Genomic DNA, 22,239 nt, shown 5'->3' on the forward strand with positions numbered 1-22,239 from the left:
GTTCGATTCTACAAAATTCGGAACGTTCTTGTTATATTTATATTCAGTCTCGTAGACTCGGACACAAGGAACTCGGCCTTGCCGGAGTCTCTCAGATTCATTCCGTTTGTTCAGGGTATCACTTTTTTGAATAGCATCTCATACAAAACGTTGTTGTCAGGTCGCGGACGGGAAAGTAAAGGGCCAGTCGCACGTACGGCAAGGTAAATTGTCACCGCAGTTGGGCCACCTTCAGTCATATCGACGGCTTCGGTAAGCACTTCCATCTTTCCTGGACGAGTGCGAAGAATGTCTTGAGCTTTCATAGCGATCTTCTCGGTTTTTTCTATCCCGCTCACGATCACGATCTCTCCTGCTATCGCTGTCAAAGCGGGCACTTCCTCTATCCCGATCCCGATCATAGTCCCGTTGGCGGTCTCGATGGGAGCGTTCATCCCTCCGGTGAATATCCTCATGGTGCCCTGAGCGTCTGGACGAGTAACGGCCAGCAGAGGAGCTTCGCTCCCGCCGGGAGGAAACACCCTTTCTACCAGAACGCTCGTTGCTGTAGTTTCGCTCGCGGTACTCCCGAGAATGTCCATCTTTTGCTCGACCACTCGATCCCAGGTTCCGGTCCCCGCGATCTCGCCAGCGTTCTTTGTCAATTTGGGGCTTGGACGATTCCTTCTTGAGTTCCGCCAACTCCTCTTCCGTAATGTATTCCCCCGTCCTCTTGTTGCGCATGGTCACGGGCATGTAAACACCCTCAACATTCCCATCTGCATTCTCTTCGCCCTGTTTTCTTGAGGCTTTGCGCATCGCAGATTTTCCCCATGCGCCCAGTTCCACTTCAGCACCTTTGCCAGAATCTTTGGCCCCAATACCGAGGAAACCAGGGCGTCGCGCAGGAACATTCGTCGTTTTCGTCTTTTGTGCAGGGGATGAGGAACTGTAGTTTCCTCTTCCAATCGATTGTCCATCTTTCCACCCCATGCCTCGTAATAACGCAGCCCCAAACTCTTCCACCGGGATAGCGTTGTATTGGTCCAAGGAAGCGGGTTCGGGCCGCGACGCGACATCAGCTCGGAAAGAACTGGCCTCGTCATGGTGCGGCTCCGTAGTTTCATCTTCTTGTAATTTTGATGACTCGATGACAAGGTCGGTTCGCCGTTCAACTTCGCCGGTAGTCTCACGAAGCAGAGCTTGTAAGGCCAGTTGGTCATCCGTCATGGGCTTTGATTTCTCGGTCGAGGCGACTTGAACTTCACTTTTCGATTCAACTCCGTTGGCAATATGTTTCCCTTCCTCCTTCGACATTGTTTGCGCAAAGCTTAGACCATAAGCCATGCTCGGGCCCTCGACTTCTACGGCGCCTTCGGCCTGGGCTTGTCCATTCTTCTGGGCTTCTTGCAAAGCCTGCACTTCAGGTGGGAGAAGGTTCTTCTTGCTCTTTCGCACGTTGGTTCCAGGGCGGTCGCGCCAGTTATTCTTGCTTGTGACAGGAATGACGAGAGGTTGATTTGAATCGCTCACTGCTCTACCGTCAGCAGTGAGCTGAGCACCCGTTAACGTGTCAAATCCAGAAATTTCTTCATGAACAGGTGCCTGCTCTTCGTCGGAACTATCATCATCATGACCAAGACGATGCGGGCGACGGGCAAGTGAATGACTCTTGCCAGCGAAATGATCGGATGAGCCACGCGGCTGTATCGAGAAGGCCGACTTTTTGGCAGCGGCTGCAGCACCAGGGTTGTATGACATTCCGTCCAGATTTGGGGGATCCTTGGCGGATATTTCTCTCCGCACTGAAGGTTCAAAAGTCACAACTTCAAAAAGCAGGAAAGGTACGATATCTGCAATCCAAGACTAATGAGTTCAACTAGAGCTTCGTGACGAAAGCGGTGGCAAAACTCGGCTTTAAACGCGCGGCTAACGATGACCTACCGAACAGTTGACGGACGCTGCAATTGATGGTTTCGTCCAATGCCAACCTTGTCTTCTACTTCTAGCTGCGCTCTAGCTACTTCTGATTGGATGTTCGTATTTTCGTACAGTAGTTATCGCAAAGTATTAAAATTTTGTGAGTGTAGGGATAAGAGCAAGATTGTTATTCTCACCTCATCAAGCCCAATGCATTGAGTGTCGCTACGAGTCTGGCAGAAAGTCACGGGTGGTCAAAATTGATGATAGCCTAAAGCTCATCGATCGCCGCAAATCCTAGAGGTGTCAGCTATGCACTACAACTGACCTTTACTGAGTCAAACATTCCATGTCGTGGGAATAATGCTCACTGGCAGAGATCGTAGGGCAATGGCAATAAAGATCTGGGAATCTAATATCCTCAGGCATGTGTCAATCAATTCTGACATTGCGGGTCTCCATCGCATGCTCGCACGCTGGACAGTAAGGGCTTTCAAAACTAATCATACAATTCGTGCTCGTGAGTCAGTGGGTCTAGTAAGAAGTTGCACAAGCAAGTCCACCCAGAAAAAGAGATGATACATGCTCAAATCCACAGAGAGTTCGAAGACACTGGTAATCAGAAGCCAGTGTACGCTAACACGCGAGAGGGCAAGTCGCGCAGGGAAGTGGGTAACGCCAAAGCGGAAAAGGTCAAGCCCAGAGGTAGCATAGAGGGGTAAAGAAACGAAAGTGAAGATGCGTCGGAATTCTTTCCAGCCACCACCACATTTCAAATAGAGAACACCAAGTCAGAGGGGGAATTATGTACAACTCAAGAAAGATATGGGAGGAATAAGAATGTGCACCGACTCAAGCATGACGTTAGGTGCTGGTCGTCTGCGCAGGGGTTGGATGAGGGCTCTTATTTTGGCCCGATACTGCACCAGCCTGCGCACTCCCACTGCGCTGGGTTTGCGGTGTGGCACTTCGACTCGGCTGAGGTACACTACCATTGACGACCGGCGAACTGGTAACATTGGCTCTGTTCTGAGGGGTACTTTGCGGGACACGCATCATTGGAGAAAACCCTTGGTTCTGAGGGACCTGCATAGCAGCGCCTCCATTGGGCAAGGCGACTTGTTGAGGGCCCTGGAATTTGCTATCATGCGGGGCAGAATATTTCGCTTGAGCATTGCTCATACCGCCACCGGCCGCGTTCATTGCGGCCTGCTGGGAGAGACGCTGCTGCTGATACTGGTTCAGATGCTCAGTGGCGAGCTTGTTCACCTGCTCGGCCGACATATTGGGATGCGCTCGCTGAAGCTGGGTCTGGAAAGCGCTGATCGTGTTACCACCACCAGCGAGAGTACTAGGCTGAGCTAGACGAGGCGTGGGGGACGAAACGCCCTGCGGAGTGCCGCTGTGTAGCGATGGGCTTTGAATACCGGCTTGCGCTTGCAGAGCCGCAATCATCGCCGGATTGCTAGAGGCGCCATTGACACCGGACATATTGATGTTTGGAGAGTGTCCTCCTTGTGGAGCAAATTGCTGGGTATGGAACTGCTGCGGCGCTTGCTGACCTTGAACCTGGCCCTGCGGAATTTGTTGTTGGCGTGACTGTAGCAAACGCTGTTGTTCTTGCAGACGATTCGCTTCACGTATCACTCGAGCATTGTCTGGGGACGCCTGCATTTGCATACCGGACCGAGAAGCCACGTTGGCCAACTGGCCCTGAGGCATCATCTTCAAGTGCATTGCGCTGGCTGGAACCTGACCATTGAGGGGGGTTGCGCCAACTGGCACGCCTTGCAAGGGTTGCGCACGAGCTTGATTCAATGCAACATTGCCTGGCATTCCAGAAGGGATTCCGTTAGGCATGTTGTTCACCATGCCTGTGTTCTGCATATTGGGAGGCAGGTTACCAGGTCGTCCTGGGCCGTTCATCATCTGCGGTGCTTGCTGTTGTTGCTGGCTAGGCAATTGCCCGACACGCTGGGCGGCCAGGCTTGCCCGTTGCTGAGCCATCATCTGCTGGCGGTACTGTTCTTGCCGTTCATTGAGTTTTGTTTCACGCTCGTGCTTAAGGCGACTGAACTCCGCAGGTGAAGAGATTGGAGGTTTTGGTTGGCTAGCTTCATTCGCTTTGCGAAGAGAAGCAAGTTGAGACGCATGCTGCTGCTTTTGCAGAATCGTTTCGCGCTTCTTGGCCAACTTTCGCATCGCATCAAGCAGTGCCAAGTGCTTCGAGGATCTTCGCCTGTCAACACGTAACGGCTGCGTGGTTCTTCGCCTAATTGGCTGCGGTTGCTGTCCGTTGCTGGCAGCTTGCTGTTGCTGCTGCTGCTGTGCGGCCTGTTGCTGTGCTAGTACCGTGCGTTGAGCGGATTCAAGTCTCTGGTGGTAGACCCTGAAATACTGCGTCTTCATCATATCCGCGGGTAGACCTTCTAAGCCCACCCAGCGTTCAAAACATTCCCAAGGCGTCCGTCGTTCAGCCCCAGACGTGAAAAGAGATGGTGGAGTGAGGCAGCTCGAGACAAGTGACCAGTTGTACGTATACTCTTTCACAAGACGGCGAAGCTCCTCATCTTCCGTGGCTGTCCATTGGGAAGATTGGCGGGACTCGAAAAATCCAACAGAAGGCATGGGGTGTTCTGTGGGTGGCCGAAAAGAATGGCCTGGATGGATGCGGTCTCGAATTGGTTTGTTCTCAGGGCGGAATAGAGCAACGTTGGTTTGCTCAGGGGGCAGATCTGCTACTGATGAGTTTCCAGAAGGAGAAGCGTACTTGGAATAGTCGTATCGGGTCTCCTTGCGGTGATGCTCAGCATCTTTCTGGAAAGTGATCTTGGTCGAGGCGAACTTTGTCACTGGCAAAAGTTCAAGCTTCCACAAGGAGTCTGGATTGTCTTTGAACGCGAGGTCCTGAGTTCCAAACTTGAATCGAACAGGTTCAAAGAGCGGTAGTTCGTCCAATATCTTCTCCGCAGACGGCGTCATGTCGAGAGAAAAGTTGAATTCGTCAGAGCCCAGTGAGAATATTGCCGCCGGCGCCACAGTGGTCTGGAGATCTTGCCGGTGCTCCTCGTTGAAACCGTCACTGACTGACTCCTCTTCCGTGGAGGGTACTAGATCAGGGGTCGGATGAGATGCCGTTGGCGTGGTGTCGCGTACGAATCCTGACGAAGATGGCAAGCAAAGTTTTGAAGTATCTGAGGCTATGGCATTCGACGAATGTCTCTTGACATCCACCCGAAGCAATGACCGGTGTTCTTCGTCACTGTTAACATACTCAGCACACCACTCAGCGCAGCTCTTTGCTGCGGCAAGCTTCCACTTGCGCTCCTCGCGGAAATCAATTCGCATCCACTTCATATGATCTAATAACACATCACGATGGCTGGCGGAGCGATGGGGCTCGCCGGACCGCTTCATCTGTCGTAACGGCCAACGATTGGCATTCTGCAAGGCGTAAATTCGCCGAAGAGTACGACAATCCATCTGCTCTTGGTATTCAAGGAGATGGTTGGCAGTGCTCAATGTTTTGTGGGCTGATGCGAGAAGACTATTGAGATTCGTTCCTCGCGGGGGCGCGTAAGCCCTATTTAAGAACAGAGTAAAAAGATAATCTTGCTCTTCATTCAACTTGGCGACTGCATCCACCGATTCCTGGCTGACAAGATCCGTAGCATCGCTCTTCACCGGCAACGAGGTCGCTTGTTTGGGGAAGACCACCGTAGACACGCGGCTTCTTTCCTTTTCCCGAATCTTGCGATCCTTGAACCGCATGCGAGCCAAACTCTCTGACGTTTGTGGTTCCGGCTTCGCAGAGGGTTTCTCATGATTCAATTGACGTGGAACCTCACCCAGGATCTCTGACACGGATTTGTGACGAATTGCTCCAGATGAAACACGAGTAGTCATTCGCTGCTGAGAAACATCCGGCTGGGCGGCGGGGATTGCGATGGTCTTCTTCACTTCCGTTGACATTTCTCTGGCTGAGTCCTCGATGGAAATTTGTTCTTGAGGAGAGAGCACTTCCCCTTCAGCAGCACTTGGTTTGGTGGTGGAAGTTGATTGCGCTGAACGTGGAATTGATGACCCTTGCTCAAGATCGACTGTCTGTTTGACAAAGTCCGCACGTGTTGCATCCTTGGACATAGTCTCACGCGCTCCCTGTACGTGTACGCTGTCAACCGTGGCACGATAAATTGACTGCGCCTCCTCCAGACGAAGCTGTTCATCCGGAGTTGACGGAATCGTGGTTGGACGGGGTAGGACTGAGCGAACGTCGCGTGCGGATCGTGCATCGAGTTTTCTTGCATCTCCAATCTCCTCGCCAGGGCTGGTGTCAGGCGACGCGGCGACAGCGATCGGCGTATTGGTAGAGCACGGATCGATTGATGAAGCGGGAGAGACAGGCTGCTCTCCATTTGACGGGCCTAGAGTGAGCAAAGGCCGTGCGTCCGACCTCTTTCGCGGTGCTTGGCGGGCAGGAATTGCCAAAGATGGCAGGACATCGGCGTCCGTTGGCTCGTGTGATTTAGCTGGGTTGGTGAGCACTTTGTCGCCCTTGTCGATGACAGTCACTGGTCGGCCTTCTTTCTTTGAGTCTGAGACCGAGGACCCGTCTGGATCAAATGCAACATGAGCGGTAGAGGTCGGGGCATTTGAAGAAAGTCGAAGGGTGGTAGTCAGATGAGTTGATGTTGGCGATAGATGCGCATTGGCTTTACTGTCGGGTATCGGTGGCGGCGGTGCAATCCCACGTGCACTTTGGCTCGGCGAGAGGCTGGCACCCCTCGCTGTATATGGACGAGTATCGCTTTGTAGAGTCTTCACATCGTTATTGGTGTTTGATGCGACGGCACTCCGAGTTGGAGACTGCGAACGTGGGTAGGAGGGCAGCGGGAGCGTAGATTCGTCAAAGTAACGACCTCTGAGGTGGTTAATGTGTAAGTTTCTTGCTCAAGTGCAGCTTGAGTCTCTCTATTGCAGGCGTGAAGGTAACAAAGATCGCAAGAGAGTGTTATGATGGACGTACCTGGTGAGGTCGTTAGCCTCGAGGAAGGCCTGCTCTTTCTGGGAATAGAGGGCATCGGCGGTCGCGCTCTCAAAGCCCACGGTCGCATAATACAACTCGGTCAGTTTTCGCTTGCGCGACAACAGACATTTCCTACCCATGAATTAGCCCCAAACGCAACGATTTTTGCAGCATAATGTGCGATCCCTGAATTTTAGGAATTATTATTAAATTATACGTACGCGATCTCATCGTTCTTTGACCGGAGGAGCTCGTCACGGAGCATGAGGTCTAGCTTGGGTAAACGGCATCCGATTAACGCGGGGACAAAGATAGCTGCTTGACCACGGTCATTCGGGCAAGAAAAATCGCTCTGATGGATGGATTCCGAAGAGGTGGTCGCGTGAAGCGATGGGAGGCTTGGAAGGGAGGACTTTTTTGTACGGGTTGGCACGGGAGAAAAGGGAAGCGCTGGAGGTTGGGTGATGGTGAGGGTACAATACGGTAAAATTACGGCAACAGAATCTGCCAAGGGCTTCGAAGGGAGTCGGCAAGCATCGCCAAAGTCATGACATGATGACACTCAGCAGGGACCGCGCAGTTAGCAGGTATCTGCCTCATCCGTATCCTCGATTCTAAGGAAACCAGTGAATCGTATTAGAATACGCTAAGATACTAATGCGATCATTGCGATGCGGTCCTTGCCCAGAAACTTAGTTACAGCAAGATTGTATTTGAGAGGATGTCACAATCGAGATCCAGACACCACCGTGCTCAGCTGGACTTGATAAGTTGATAGTGGTATGGCGAAAACTGGGTTTTGTGAATCCGTATCGTATGGGAGGCGTACATAAGGTTCAGGTGAATTCCAGTGGTGCGTAAGGATGGAACTGGCATTCCCTTCCTGAACCAGTGGACAGCTAAGGGAAGCCGTTTGCGAATATGTTGATACCTTAGGCATTCAAGCCTTGATCTACTACCACCACAACGGCCTTTAATGTTGTCAGATGCATTAGAACCATTCTTGCAAGCCTTGCAAGTGAATTGATACTACATATGGACTCGATAGAAGAGCCTACTTATCCCAAAAAGACGGTTGAACTTGACACAGAGTCAGGCATAGTTAGTAACTTAGTGGATGTCTCGGATTACATACAGTACATGTCTCACTACATACCTTACATAGCTGTAATTCTTGAAGTAGCCTGGAAACATGTTAGAATGATGTACGTAGTTACATACAATATCAGTGACCAAATTTCCACCCGTATGTTAGAATACATGGTTAGCCCAGGTTGAATCTGCTTCTACTACATTGAATGGCTATTCGGTCCTACCTGCTGGATAAGGTTGCTCCAATCCCGCCGAGCAACGGACATGTACGAAAAAATTAGGTGCAAATCCATCTAAGCCCACATATTGACGAGGCATGGAAGTATATACGATGTGCTGAATGCCAAACTAGGCAACCTAGTGTGTACGATATTTCATTACGATATGAATTGGATACCTTGCGTGAGCTTGATATCCAACAGTCTCCGGCGGGCTTCCCATGAAAGGGGCGGTCTCCCAGGTATATTCCATTTCTATTTTTGAATGGGAGGTTCTCTTCCCATCTATATATTGTGGTACCCCCGGTGTTTCCGACGATTTCGGCGTATCAACTATGGGACTGGAGGGCTCGGAGACCTGCTCGATCAAGGAACAGGTGGTCCAGGCCTAGATTTGCCTTATGTTTGTCCCGTCAAGTGGTGCTCGAATCCCATGATATAGTCCTGGTAGTTGACCACCAGTGAGGTGCTGAGTCCTGAATATATATACTAGCGGCTAGCCTAATAGGTAGTTCCTTACGTCCCGTGATCCACTCGTGGGGTCAATGCCAATAGGTCGGCAACCCACTGTTTTTGGAGTCTTGTTTCGCAAGCCCAGACATAGGTAACAACTCGAAAATTACAGATAAGGCTAATGATATGCTGGTATCAAAGAGGTTAGCAGGACATTGAGTTGGCCTAATGCGTGCTGCGATGAGAGCGGTGATTAGTTCTCTTTATTCCATTGATTGGTCGGGTGCACCGTTGGGGACTCTCAGATGCTCCGAGTCTGGCGTTTCATGATCAACGTAAGCGGGCGGACAAGACCTTCTCCGCCAGCAATTCCAGGCAACAGGGCACCAACTTCCTTATCAGCCTGATTGATAACCGGCAGAAAAAAAATATCAAGATAGCATAACCGTGCTCAGGACCTCGACGGCCGCACCCACACCTCGCTCACCGTCATTGAAGTGTCACCAGAGCAATGGTCAAACGCAAGCGCAACGAGTCTATCAAGGAGGAGGCGGTGACTGCTGGATCATCTACCAAGACAGCCAAGTCAGCAGCCACTCCATCAGAAACTCCTGATGCCGCCGTTACAGTCCAGGTTGTGACGGGTTCTTACGAACGAGTACTGCACGGCTTCACAGCTGGTATCCCCGTGTCTGCTTTTCTCAATGAACGAGGCTCTTCAAAGAACGATGAGAACTCGATACAATGTGTCGACTCTTTTCTATTCGAGGCACATGGCTCCGCCATTCGCTGCCTCGCGTTGTCCCCATTGCCCAAGCCCACCGACTCACCGGATGCGCAGAAGGTCTTCCTCGCCTCGGGGTCGACTGACGAGAGGATTCAGTTGTACTCGCTGGCTGCCGCACCTTTGGCTGTGAACGACGAATATCCATCGGTGCCAACCCTCGCTGGCAACAAGATTCTTGAGAACCCCAAGAACCGCGAACTCGGGTCGCTTCTCCATCATTCTGCCAGTATCACTGCCTTAAGCTTCCCCTCTCGCAGCAAACTCCTCGCAGCTGCCGAAGACAACGAAATCTCTATCTCCAAAACTCGTGACTGGTCGGTTATCTCAACTATTAAAGCGCCACACCCCAAGGTTCAGGGTCGCCCAAGCGGCGATACTGCCCCACCAGGAGCTGCCCCGTCCGGTGTCAATCATTTCGCGGTCCACCCGAGTATGAAATTGATGTTGAGTGTTGGCAAAGGCGAGAAGTGTATGAGACTCTGGAACTTAGTCACGGGCAAAAAAGCCGGTGTGTTGAACTTCGGACGCGAAATTCTGCAGAGCGTCAAGGAGGGGAAGTATAGCAGTGGAGAAGGACGTCGCCTAGCATGGAACACTGCCGGCGAGGAGTTCGCTGTGGCATTTGAATGGGGTGCGGTTGTATTTGGTATTGTAGGTGCAAGCGTTCAATGGCTTGATTTGGGGACCTAAACTTACCATTCAATACAGGATTCTACGCCCAAATGTCGAGTCTTGCCTAGTCCTCGAAGCAAAATCCACGAAATGAAGTATGTGTCTGTGGCAGGTGATGGCCAAGAAACGAACGACCTTCTCGCTGTGTCTACCGAGGATGGCCGTGTGGTATTCTACTCGACCACTACGCTGCAAGAACCAGAGGACAGCGACGAATCGACAATTTCCCATGCCACTGCGGTTACCCAGATTGGCGGGAAACAAGCTGGCTTCCCCGGAAGAATCAAAGATTTCGAAGTTCTGAACCTGAACAACCAAGCGGCCAATATCAGCCAAAACTTGCTCGTAGTCACTGGAAACAGCGACGGCGTGGTTCGTATCTGGACTGTCAATCGAAAGTCTCTCGCTCCTACCAAGAGCGTGAAAGCCGTCAAAGCCGCCACCGAAACGGTCAGACAGGCGGGGAGCCTTTTGACAACATACGAAACTGGGAACCGAATCACTTGTCTCGCTGCCTTTGTCATGCTTCCAGCCGAGGATGTTTCGACTCTTTTCGACTCGGCAGATGAGGAGTCTGAAGAGGAGGAGGAGGAGGAATCTGATAGCGACGAGGACGAAGAGTAGCATGTTTCTACCGGGGCCAGCGATCTAATATACCCAATGGACTGTATAACCAGGCTTGTGCATTTCAAAACAAAATTCGAATTACGCAGGGATTGTATTCTCGTACAGTGCATCAAGGTCATCGCCTGGCTTATACTGTACTAACCAAGTGAGACTGCAGGATTTATATACATTAAACATCGATGCGTCCACTTATTCCACATATTCAATGATGCCAGAGGTTACCTCAAGTATCTCGCATTTTGGTAGCCGAAAGGATGTGGTTCATTGTGACCTAGTGATTGTACTTCACTATTGGGATTGACCCCTGTAGGAATTCAAATACCAAATGCAATTGCCAAAAAGGGTCCAAAATGCTCAGAAGGTCGGGGACACTGTCAGGGAGATTATTCTTAGCTTTTCCCATTTTGACTTGGTCCCAAAAGACAGTGCAATACGCGTTTAGCTCAATGTCCTGAGGGTTTAGACGTACACAAGAGGCCGTCGAGCCAGACACCGCCCGCTCACTCTCCACTGCACAAAACCTCCCCCACTATTGCCTTATTCGACCGTATCGTCGCCCACCGGCAATTTTCACCTTGCCTCCCTCTTTGTCTCCGCGGCACCATCTGAATTGTTGTCGTTTGCTTCCTTCACACATCGAAGAAGCAAGATCGTCTTGTGATCACAGCTAAAAACCATACGAGTGTTACCGATCGCGCGATCGATTTTTTCAACATGGCGTCCAACGGCGATTTCTCCGATGATTCACTCCCCGGCAGCCCAAACCTCGATGCCACCAATGCCCAGGACTTCGATGACCAGGAGCCTCTTGATGAGAAGCCTCTGAAGTCCGCAATGAAGAAGACTGCTGCTCCGCCTCCCGAGGCTCCTAAGCGTCCTTGGCTCCCCGAGCAACCTGATCCGGCTACCTTGGACCTGTCTTCATTGACACCTTTGTCGCCTGAAGTCATTGCCCGGCAAGCTACTCAGAACATTGGCACTATCGGTATGATGCATGAAAAGTGGGCTCTCGATTAAGGCGCTCTGTAACTAACGTCATCTGGTTTACTAGGTCACGTCGCTCACGGTAAGAGTACGGTTGTCAAGGCTATTTCAGAGGTTCAGACCGTCCGCTTCAAGAACGAGCTGGAGCGTAACATGTGAGAGCTTCACCCGCCATTCCGACGAGATTGTGCATCTTCGAAACTAACATGATGGCTGTCTTGTTTAGTACGATCAAGCTGGGTTATGCGAACGCGAAGATCTACAAGTGCGACAACGAGGAATGCCCTCGGCCGACATGCTACAAGAGCTACAATAGCGCAAAAGAAATCGACCCGCGTTGCGAGCGTGAGGGCTGTGGTGGAACCTACCGTCTGCTTCGTCATGTTTCCTTCGTTGATTGCCCTGGGTAAGTCGTAGAGCGCTTATGTTTTCTGTCGTCCGTCCTATATGCTGACATAGAATTTTCATCTGTACTCAGTCACGACATTCTCATGAGTACCATGCTGTCAGGTGCCGCTGTCATGGACGCAGCCCTTCTTCTGATTGCCGGAAACGAAACTTGCCCTCAGCCTCAGACATCTGAGCACTTGGCTGCGATTGAGATCATGAAATTGAGCCACATGGTCATCCTGCAAAACAAGGTCGATCTGCTGCGCGAAGAGAGTGCGCTGCAACACTACCAGTCTATTCTGAAGTTCATCCGAGGAACCGTTGCCGATGGCTCTCCTGTCATTCCCATCTCCGCTCAGCTGAAGTACAACATCGATGCCGTCAATGAGGCTCTTGTATCTTTGCCCATGCCTATCAGGAATTATAACGAGACTCCTCAGCTTATGGTGATCCGAAGTTTCGACGTTAACAAGCCTGGTGCGGAAATTGACGAGCTCAAGGGAGGTGGTAAGTGTTTCTAAAGTCTGATCTGAGATCCCTTCTTGTCTAAGGCCCACACTGATTGATCTCTTCTTTTTGCAGTTGCCGGCGGTTCCATTCTTCAGGGTGTTCTGAAGGAGAATGATGAGATTGAGATTCGTCCCGGTTTGGTCACGAAGGATGAGGCTGGTAACATCCAGTGCCGTCCTATCTTCTCTCGCATCGAGTCCTTGTTCGCTGAGAACAACCCCCTGCGCTTTGCTACACCTGGTGGTCTTATCGGTGTTGGTACCCGTATTGACCCTACCCTCTGCCGGTAGGTTTCGCCCTTAAGAAATACATGCAAATATTACCAAGGTGCTAATCAATCTACTAGTGCGGACCGTCTGGTTGGTTTCGTGCTTGGCCACCGTGGCCGCCTTCCTGCCATCTACACGGAAATCGAGGTCAACTACTTCTTGCTCCGTCGTCTCCTGGGTGTCAAGACTGCGGACGGCAAGCAGGCTAAGGTTGCTAAGTTGGCTAAGAATGAAGTTCTGATGGTGAACATTGGTTCCACTGCCACAGGTGCGAAGGTTCTCGGCGTCAAGGCCGATGCTGCGAAGCTCAGCCTGACAAGCCCTGCTTGTACCGAGATTGGCGAGAAGATTGCCATCAGCCGAAGAATCGAGAAGCACTGGCGCCTGATCGGTTGGGCCAATATTGTTGCGTACGTACCCTACCCTCTACGTTGTCACGGAAAATGCTGTTTCCCAGCTAACAATACATTTTCCTCCACAGGGGTAACACCATTGAGCCCATCGCGCACTAGAACACGGTTCCAATTGACAATCAGTTCTTGGGCGACTTGAAAAAGGAAGGAGATATACCACAAGAGGACAGCTTCACAGATTCCGTTTGCTGACCCCTCAGCCAATCGCGCTCCGACCCTTCACACTCACTTGGGGCATTGCGCTCCGCGGTCTAAGGCCGTCAAAAGCTTCACGTTTACGACTAGTCGGAAAAGGCGAATGCATGAGATTTACAGATATCCCCGGTTGAAATGAATGGACCGTTCTCAAGATCGCCTTCTTCATGTTCTCTTCACCATCTAAATCCCTTTGTTAGATTCATTATTGTGACGTTAGGCGGGAACACAGTCAGTTTCATGTATAGGCGGCGATAGAGAAGTAGGAGTCATATTGGTCACGAAACGGCGGAGATTCGCCTACACTAGGCCTATCGATAGCTATGTATATATAGAGAAAGATGCTTTGGCTTCTTTCTGCACATAATATTCAAAGATTGTGAGAGGAATTTCAGTAATTTCTTACCTATAGCTGGCAAGAGAAGACAGATAGTGATTTGTGAAGGCTATGTGCAGTTGTGCAAACCCTTGATTGAACCATGTCAAGGAGGTATCTATCTTCACTATTTCGTTGGTCCAAGGAAAACTTGATGGAGTGAATGTCAATCAGCCTTTGACCCCCTTTGAGAAACATGGTAAATATAGCACACCAGGAAGTGGCGCCTTTGGTTCAGTTTGATCGCCGGTAAAGTTGGGGCGGGCACGGCCCCGGTCCAGGCATCTGACTAAGGCAGCCCGCAATAACAGAGTAGCTTCTTTGGCGTCCTGGAGTCTTTTCTTTGGTAATCGTCGTTTATCTGCATCATGTGGATTCTCGAGGTGAGTCATTTGAATGCGATTTCCAAGCTCAGAGCTACATACCGAAAGGTAGAAAATGGTAAAACTCACCGTACTGACAGCTGTTTTTTTCTAGCAACTCGCGCGTCTTCTTGACAGGCCACTCTTCCCATGGAAGAATGTCCTCGTAGGCTTCTCCTTGGGCCAATTTGTCCTGGAAGGCCTTCTATCTCTTCGACAGTACAAGGTTCTTCAGAAGACCAAACCACCGAAGGTCCTTGAGGGTGAGGTAACGCAGAAAGTCTTTGATCAAAGTCAGGTAAGGATCATGCGCCACGAACCTGCGTGAGCGTTCACAAGAAGCTTACGAATTCGATGAATCCTAGGCGTATGGCCGTGCCAAGGCCAAGTTCGGCTTCGTTTCCAGTCTCTATGGTCAGCTCCAAAATGTGGTCTTCGTCTACGGCGACGTGCTTCCTAAGCTCTGGGCCGTTGCAGGTTTCGCATTGGCGCGGTACTTCCCAGATCGATTCCAGGGCGAGATTTCGCAAACACTTTTGTTCATCTTCGGTTTCAATGTTCTCAGCACTGTTCTGTCCCTCCCGGTCTCATACTACAACACGTTTGTGCTGGAAGAGAAGTTCGGTTTCAACAAGCAGACTATCAAGCTTTGGGTGACGGATATGCTCAAGGGTCAAATGCTCGGCATTGTTCTCGGTACTCCCATCATCAGTGCCGTCCTCAAGATTATCCAGAAGACCGGAAACTCTTTCTTTTACTGTCTCTGGCTGTTCGGGATCTTCGTTCAGGTGTTCGCAATCACCATCTACCCAGTTGTCATTCTCCCACTGTTCAACAAGCTTTCTCCTCTGCAACCTGGTGAAATCAAGACCGGAGTTGAGGACCTCGCCAAGAAGTTGAAGTTCCCTCTTTCGGAGTTGCATGTTATCGATGGTAGCAAGCGCAGTGCGCACAGCAACGCCTATTTCTATGGTCTACCTTGGAAAAAGCACATTGTCATTTACGATACCTTGCTGGAGAAGAGCGAGCCCCAGGAGGTTGTCGCTGTCCTGAGTCATGAGCTTGGTCATTGGAAGTTGAACCACACCACCAAGCTTTTTGGTATTGCCCAGGTATGCCAACTTACCGGAAGGCTCTGCTCTCAACTTTGCGACAGAACACTAATTTCCGAATAGTCTCACATGTTCTTCATCTTCGCCCTTTTCTCCGTCTTTATCAACAACAGATCCCTGTACCAATCGTTTGGATTTGTCCGGGAGCAGCCTATCATGATCGGCTTCCTGCTATTCTCGGACGCTCTTGCGCCGATGGACGCCGTTGTGAAGCTCTGCATGAACATTTTGAGCCGCAAATTCGAGTTCGAAGCGGGTACGTCAGACAATCAACTTCTGAATAATGATTGGACCTATAAATATCTAACAATCGCCTCTCGCAGACTCCTTTGCCCAAGGACTTGGATTCTCCGATGAACTCGCCGCTTCGCTCATGAAGTTGCAAATCCAGAACCTCAGCACCATGGATGCAGACTGGATGTACGCTAGCTATCACTACTCACACCCTATCCTGACCGAGCGCCTTGCTGCCCTCGGCTGGAAGGGGGGTAAGGTCACTGGTTTGAAGGAGGACGATAGCGAGAAGCCCGTCAAGGCTGCTGATCGCGAGCTATAAGTGTCAAGGGATGCAAAAGCGAAAAGAAGTGAAAGAAGCAATCGTTTTTTGCGACAGTCAAGTGGAATCGGCAAAGCGTCTTTGGACGTCTCCCTGTCTTGGGAGAAGGTTTTGTCCCTACCCGCTGTTATTTAAGAAAAAAAAAATTGATGCTTTTTGACAGCCAAATGGACGCAAGTTTCCCAACACACAACATAGAAGCACATTTGTTGTTGGACTTGCTTGACACGAAAAGCTGGCCAGGTCCATCGGAAATGTAGAAATTGATCAAGACTCTTCCTTTGGCATAGTATGCTTGAAAAGAGCCAAGTTGCCTTGTGGCCCTCATCTAGAAACGACATATGCGAGGGATCGAGTGTTGAACAGTCTGATGGGGAAGAGATGTGTTCTCGAAAACTTGAGCGTCACACTCGAGAGACTTGAGACACGACGAGCGTAGATCACTTAAATTGTGTGGGTGACCTCAACACTCAGGATTTTGATCTTGACTTACGCTTAGTAGGCAACCTTGAAGTCCCAACAGCTATCTGTTGTTCCTGTCTAGCTTTGAGTACATATCACTTCGAACCGTGTTCTCTCCACAGTTCCGTTATGACTAGGGCACAAAACATTAGGAACTTCCATACTCAGGGATTGAAATTTAAAACTCGGCTTCAACAGCGTAGACCGAGGACGCTCGGTATTCATTTCTTCAGTTTGGTACCCGGCCCCATCGTAATGGATCAATTCCCCCCGTAACAAGCGACTGCAAACGTCATAAGATAGCATCGGATTTTATTGCAATATTGATTGCCGCTTCCAAGACGATGGAGAAAGAACAAATTTGAAACTCCGACCCAATGCAGCAACACCCCGTGGTCTGAAGACCTTGCAAAGTAGACAGGTGGTAATCAATCTGAGTCATCTGCTTGCTTGGCTTTAGCCTTCTTCTCGGCCAAGCGGCGCTCCTTCTTCCTTCTCTTGCGCTCTTCCTTATCCACGCTCGCCTGCTCTTCCTCCTGCTCGGCGAAGGCTTCGGCCTCTGTTTCCATCTCCACGTCGTTCATCTCCAAGTCGTTATTCTCGCCATCCTCCCCATTTTCGGCCTGATCTTGTGTCGCTTCTGTCGTGGGAATGTCCAGATAGTCCTCGCCGGGGTTTTGCTTCTGCACAGTCAAGTCTCGACCAAGCACTTCTCCGGCCAGACCAGCCTGCACACGCTTCAGATTGTGGAGGATCAAATTTGGAGCGGCAGACGTTGTACGGGAGACGGGGCCGCTCTCGTTGATGCTGGCATTGGGTTGCAGCGATGCATCTGTGCGCGCACGCTCAAGGTACATGGCTAGGAATTCGTGGGCCTCGGACTGGGAGATGGGCTTGGTGCTGAGCACTGTGGTAGGCGGGAGTGCCGCGGGGCCTTGGGCGCTCATGTTTCGGCAGAAGGGGGGTCAACGGCCAGAATTGGAGGTGGTATACTGATCGCTGCTGTGTACTGGGGCCCGATCTCAATTGATATAGTCGTACACGAGAAAGTCAGAATGGTGGTGGTCGTTGAGGAAGAATTGACTGAGTAGCTGTCGCATCTGCGACAAAAAAGTTTTGGAACGCTAGTCCTAATCAAGTAGCATATGGAAGTCGCTGGCTCAAGAGACAACTCCATTGATCTCCTGGTACTTCATTCGTATTCAAACGGTCAAGAGTATCATGGAATAGTTTGAAATACTTTTGTGTATTCATTTTAGTTTTTACTTTTGCCTTCTACACAGTCAGCGTTCACTTCGTGTTCTTTTCGTTCAGTCGACCATGCCCGAGCCTGCGGCTCCGCGCTTAAAATTTGGTCCAACTTCCCGAACCCGCCGCGTCTCTTCAAGCCAAGGCCGTCGAGCAGACCGCTCCACATCCCAATACTCTAAATAGGTCACACTTGACCCCGACAACATACTCTCTCCTTCGACACTGAGTCTCAAGCACGAGTTACTAGATATGTCCTGTCTCCGCTGCAGGGCCCTGCCCTTCGTTCAAAGCGCTGCATCTGCCATGCGCATGCCCGCACACAGGTGCGTAAAGACATCCAGATGGTCAACTCCGAGTCGACCACCGCAATGTCCCAATTTTTCCCCAAACCACATGTGCTTTTCAGGCTGGGCTAACAAGGTATCAATATAATCCAGAGTCTCTCAATTGACTCCACAAAGTCTCACGACGCCCGTGACCATTCTCTCTGCTCGTCTCTTCTCCTCCACGCTTCTCTCATCGCCAACCCGCGCCCTTCCAAATCAATCTCTCTTCTCGCGGACTTCTTCAGCGTCTACTTCATTCACTCCGTCCATCTCCTCATTGCTTCCTTCTCAGACTCGCGCTTTCTCGGCGACAGCGGCTCTCGGCGTCAAGCGTAACACGTTCCGGCCCTCACGGCGGGTGCAAAAGCGTCGTTCGGGCTTCCTGACTCGGAATACGGACAGGAAAGGACGATTGATTATTATTCGGCGACGCCTGAAGGGTCGGAGGGCTATGAGTTGGTAAATTGCATTCCGAGGCTTTGGATTGCATAAAGCATGGTTTCGGGTCGGACAGTCTAGCCATCTCGGCTAAGCGTGTGTTGATGTAAAGTCGATGGAGAGGTGGCAGTCAGTCGAGCAGAAGCTGCCTGGCGCTGGGACAGGCACTTGAGGAGCTACTTACTACGAGAAGCTTAGCTCAGGACAATTACCTGCGAAATTTGTATTATAGTGAAACTTTGTGTCGAAATGGTTCATTCGGAATAGAGTTGGCTTCGCAACTCCTTCATTGCCCATCAAAGTGAATACCTTGAAAGTGACTCTATGGAGATTGATCGTTTTGTAGCGGTCTAGTTGAGCGTACTTCTAAACCTGTCACTTGAGCTGGTCTATCTACCTGGTTTTGGGAATAGTTTATTCGTCGTCTTCATCACTGTCATCCTCGGAGCCAGATTCATCATCTTCGTCGTCATCCTCATCATCCTCATCATCCTCATCTTCCTCGTCCTCGTCCTCGTCGCCGAGCTTCAGACCGTAGTCATCCTCGAAGTCCTTGAGAGGCTGGACAACCGGGGTGAATCCTACCGACTCAAAGCCCTTTCGCAAATTCTACAAGCATGTGTTAGCGGAAGTGTCCGGCCAAAGGAAATGATGGGATGCACCAGAGTGGTTCTAAAAACACAAAAACCAATAGAACATACCTCCTCAAGAACAGTGCCGCAAGTCACGACAAGATTGGCAGTCTTCGCGTCAAACAATGGCAAGATGATCTCCCGCAGAGCTCCCTTGACCTCATCAACGCTGATATCCCGCACCTTCTTGAGCATCTTCTCCTTATAATCGCTGGGCAAGTTGCGCACAACTTGACGGATGAAGCTGCCTTGAGCCGCACTGACCGCGGTCATCTGCTCGTTGGCGTAACCCACTACAATGCTGCTGATCGCACCCTCGAGCATGAGGGGATCAAAGGCACTGGCACCAGACAAGAGCCCTTCAACAATCTGCTTGCTCGATTCAAAGGCCTTGTGGGCGTTGGGCGATCGGTACACGTCAAAGTTAACGAATCCAGTGTCAATGTTGTAGGCGAAGTTGGTACCGTATGCAAGACCCTTGCCACGAACAGCAACCCAAAGCGGGCCTTCAACGGCATTCATGTATGCGATAGCCACCAGTAGGGCGGGCAGCTTGGGGTGGTCGTAGGAATCAAGACCCCGAGCAGTTGCATAAGCATATGATGAGTCCACGGTTGGCATGGGCACAATGTAAGAATGGCCTCCAATCTTCTTGCCAGCCTCGCTCAAGAGAGAGCGACGATCAGTGATAGGCTTCAGGGTCTCGCTGACTCCCAAACGCTCGGTGAAAGGTTTCCACGCGGAAACGGGACGCTCCAGCTTTTCGAGATCGGCAATCACGATGACTCGAATGTTGTCAGGCTGGAACAGGGATTTGCGGATTTGCTCCATGCGTTCAATGACTTCTTCCGGCTTGTCAGCCAGAAGACGTTTCACGCGCTTCAAGTAGCGAGCCTTGACCAGAGTAGACCGGGCTCGGGCAATCGACTCCTGGTCATAATGAACCATGACATGGACCGCTGCAAGCATATCATCGCCGCTACGCTTGGAATCGGGGACGTCAGCTAGAAGACGAGTCGTGATGGCACGAAGTCTTTCGGCATCAAAGATCGAGTTCCAGCACAGCTCCTGCAACCAGGCAATGGCGGATTCGTATTTCTCCCGTTCCACCTGGAAGGACAGACGCAGCATCTCCGAGTTTCCAAGTGCTCTTCCAGTGCTCATGTTGTAACCAACTGTGTCCTTCTCCAGCTCCACCACGACCTGCTCGAAATTGATTGTCTTGCCATCGCGGAGGACGGGAATATTGAAGAACGCCTCAGTGTAGATGGAGAGCAAAGGGCGAAGCTGTAGTGGAACCGATTCGGCAGAGATAAGAACAGACAGCTGCACGAAGCTGCTTGGAATATGCTCAAAGTGAATGAAAAGAGGCTGACCGGCATCATCGGCATCAACCACTTTCTGGACCTGATTCTCAGGGCGACCAGCCTTGAGTGCGGCACCTGATCGGGCCGTGGTGGTATTCATGAAATGAATCGAGTCAGTACCCGGGATAGCAAATTGAGCAAGCACCTCCTCAGGAATTTCCTTGTCGTTCTCGGCCTTTGCCTTCTCGAGCTTTTCTGCCAGCTCCTTCAATCCCTGCTCGCCAAGGCGCTCCTTTTGAGCGGTCACGCGCGCTTCTTCATCAGCCTTCAGCTTACCCGACAGCTTCTGGGATGGGTATCCAAGGACAGAAACGTGATTGGCGTCAGCGATCCACTTGTTGATAAAAGACCGCCACTGTTCCTCGTTCCAGTGTTCGAGGGCATCGTATTCCTTCAATGATGCAACATCCCTCAAAGTCGAGCCATCTCGCTTTCCAAACAAGAAATCTGTAATCACGTACTCCGCGAACGAGTTGGCTGAGTTCTCGGTGGAGAACTTCCAGGTCCGGCGCTGACGGTCGATGCACTCTCTAAGATACTTCATGTCAAGAGGCTTCTTCATCGCATCCTTGAGAATCTCGAAAAACCTCTTCTCGACCTTCTCAAGCTTCGCAGTCTCAACACTGGTCAAAGTGAATCGAATCTCAATGCTGGGGTGGTCCTCTGTGGCGTAATAAACCGCACTGGCAATTTGCTCTTTCTCCACAATGGTGTTTTCAAGCAAAGACGCGGACGATCCGGCCAGATACAGGAGCGCGACGTTGAGAGCGCCAGCTAAGTAGAGTCAGCAACGCGAATGGAGAGTTTGATGGCTTAAAGTGTAGGTAGCAGAGAACGTACATTGCATTGAGTCGTTGCAGTCTGGGCCGAGGAAGCGAATCTCGATTTCACCAAACGACTCATCCTCTTCCGGGAACTCAACTTTCTGAAGAATCGTCTTCTCAAGTGACAAAACTTGCTTTGAGTCCACCCATGGCCTCTTGAAGGGGGCGTCGGGGCTGGGAATCACGTCCAATATGGTATCTTCGAATTTATCCAGAATCTCGAGCATGTTGGCCTGATCGACTTCACCCGTGATTACGAGACAGAGATTTTTGGGCTGATACATCTCGCGATGGAACTCACGAATCCTTTCAGCGGTCAGCACACGAAGTTGTTCCATCATACCACCAGTCTCATATCGGAATCCGACTCCTGGGGGATATGTGGCACGTCGGGCTGCTAAGTCGATCAGTTCGGCAGCATTGTTCTGCACTCCTTGCATCTCGGAGTATACCACGCCGGCATCATTTCCAGAGCCGTCAATATGGTGCACTTCCGTGTAGCAGCCCTCGTCTGTGAGCGTTGGGGCAATCACATGTTCCAAGTAGACAGGCAGGATTCGAGCAAATCCTTCCCAGCCCGCTGTATCGAGGGTGTACGCGGTATGGTCTGTGGCAGTCCAAGCATTTGTGCTTGAGTACACTCGAGTAGCCAGCTTGTCCAGGAAACCCTTGTAGCGATAGTTGCGAGAGCCCATGAAACACAGATGCTCCAGCGTGTGGGGGGCGCCCGAGTCGTCGTGGATTTCTGTAGCAAGAACAAAGTAGCCGTTTACTTTAGGGCCCTTCTGGTCAATGACCACAACACGCATTCCTGTGCGTTGAGACTCATATTCGGTGAATTCACTGGCGGAGTAGTCAGGCTTGAACTGTTGGAGCAGCTTGAAGTTGCCCTTCTGCAAAGCGGGTGACATCTTGTGCAATGAGGCGAGCCCAAAGGATATGTTCTGTCGAAAAGTTGACAGTCTATTTTCAAGTCAGCTTCAGTCATTCTCCACATG

The 22,239-nt window shown here is 50.9% G+C and overlaps 8 protein-coding genes across 8 annotated transcripts; 4 read left to right on the forward strand and 4 right to left on the reverse strand.

Annotated features, from left to right (window-relative positions):
- Nucleotides 1-231: 231 nt before the first annotated feature.
- spp2 (spliceosome ATPase-activating subunit SPP2) lies at nucleotides 232-1,740 on the reverse strand (the record flags this gene model as incomplete). Its single annotated transcript, XM_056934640.1, has 1 exon — nucleotides 232-1,740. The coding sequence occupies one exon, from the start codon at nucleotides 1,738-1,740 to the stop codon at nucleotides 232-234; it is 1,509 nt and encodes a 502-aa protein (XP_056789834.1).
- A 586-nt stretch (nucleotides 1,741-2,326) lies between these two features.
- N7539_005039 (uncharacterized protein) lies at nucleotides 2,327-2,621 on the forward strand (the record flags this gene model as incomplete). Its single annotated transcript, XM_056934641.1, has 2 exons — nucleotides 2,327-2,382; nucleotides 2,498-2,621. The coding sequence occupies 2 exons, from the start codon at nucleotides 2,327-2,329 to the stop codon at nucleotides 2,619-2,621; spliced, it is 180 nt and encodes a 59-aa protein (XP_056789835.1).
- A 142-nt stretch (nucleotides 2,622-2,763) lies between these two features.
- On the reverse strand, nucleotides 2,764-7,190 carry eaf1 (MYB and HSA domain protein; the record flags this gene model as incomplete). Its single annotated transcript, XM_056934642.1, has 3 exons — nucleotides 2,764-6,820; nucleotides 6,926-7,057; nucleotides 7,147-7,190. The coding sequence occupies 3 exons, from the start codon at nucleotides 7,188-7,190 to the stop codon at nucleotides 2,764-2,766; spliced, it is 4,233 nt and encodes a 1,410-aa protein (XP_056789836.1).
- Nucleotides 7,191-9,199: 2,009 nt separating this feature from the next.
- Nucleotides 9,200-10,771, forward strand: N7539_005041 (putative 60S ribosome biogenesis protein Mak11; the record flags this gene model as incomplete). The annotated part of the gene is made up of 2 exons (XM_056934643.1): nucleotides 9,200-10,126; nucleotides 10,184-10,771. 2 exons carry the CDS (start codon nucleotides 9,200-9,202, stop codon nucleotides 10,769-10,771), a joined length of 1,515 nt encoding a protein of 504 aa, XP_056789837.1.
- Nucleotides 10,772-11,488: 717 nt separating this feature from the next.
- On the forward strand, nucleotides 11,489-13,439 carry N7539_005042 (translation initiation factor eIF2 subunit gamma; the record flags this gene model as incomplete). Its single annotated transcript, XM_056934644.1, has 7 exons — nucleotides 11,489-11,759; nucleotides 11,826-11,913; nucleotides 11,985-12,164; nucleotides 12,237-12,655; nucleotides 12,731-12,944; nucleotides 13,005-13,337; nucleotides 13,409-13,439. 7 exons carry the CDS (start codon nucleotides 11,489-11,491, stop codon nucleotides 13,437-13,439), a joined length of 1,536 nt encoding a protein of 511 aa, XP_056789838.1.
- Nucleotides 13,440-14,279: 840 nt separating this feature from the next.
- Nucleotides 14,280-15,941, forward strand: N7539_005043 (zinc metalloprotease; the record flags this gene model as incomplete). Its single annotated transcript, XM_056934645.1, has 5 exons — nucleotides 14,280-14,294; nucleotides 14,389-14,571; nucleotides 14,639-15,385; nucleotides 15,449-15,641; nucleotides 15,709-15,941. 5 exons carry the CDS (start codon nucleotides 14,280-14,282, stop codon nucleotides 15,939-15,941), a joined length of 1,371 nt encoding a protein of 456 aa, XP_056789839.1.
- Nucleotides 15,942-16,831: 890 nt separating this feature from the next.
- On the reverse strand, nucleotides 16,832-17,350 carry N7539_005044 (uncharacterized protein; the record flags this gene model as incomplete). The annotated part of the gene is made up of 1 exon (XM_056934646.1): nucleotides 16,832-17,350. One exon carries the CDS (start codon nucleotides 17,348-17,350, stop codon nucleotides 16,832-16,834), a length of 519 nt encoding a protein of 172 aa, XP_056789840.1.
- A 1,482-nt stretch (nucleotides 17,351-18,832) lies between these two features.
- N7539_005045 (putative zinc metalloprotease) lies at nucleotides 18,833-22,152 on the reverse strand (the record flags this gene model as incomplete). Its single annotated transcript, XM_056934647.1, has 3 exons — nucleotides 18,833-19,027; nucleotides 19,120-21,191; nucleotides 21,258-22,152. 3 exons carry the CDS (start codon nucleotides 22,150-22,152, stop codon nucleotides 18,833-18,835), a joined length of 3,162 nt encoding a protein of 1,053 aa, XP_056789841.1.
- Between the last annotated feature and the right edge of the window lie 87 nt (nucleotides 22,153-22,239).

This window comes from Penicillium diatomitis (assembly GCF_028827545.1).
Source record: "Penicillium diatomitis strain IBT 30728 chromosome Unknown utg000005l_segment0_segment0, whole genome shotgun sequence".
Lineage (NCBI taxonomy): Eukaryota > Fungi > Ascomycota > Eurotiomycetes > Eurotiales > Aspergillaceae > Penicillium > Penicillium diatomitis.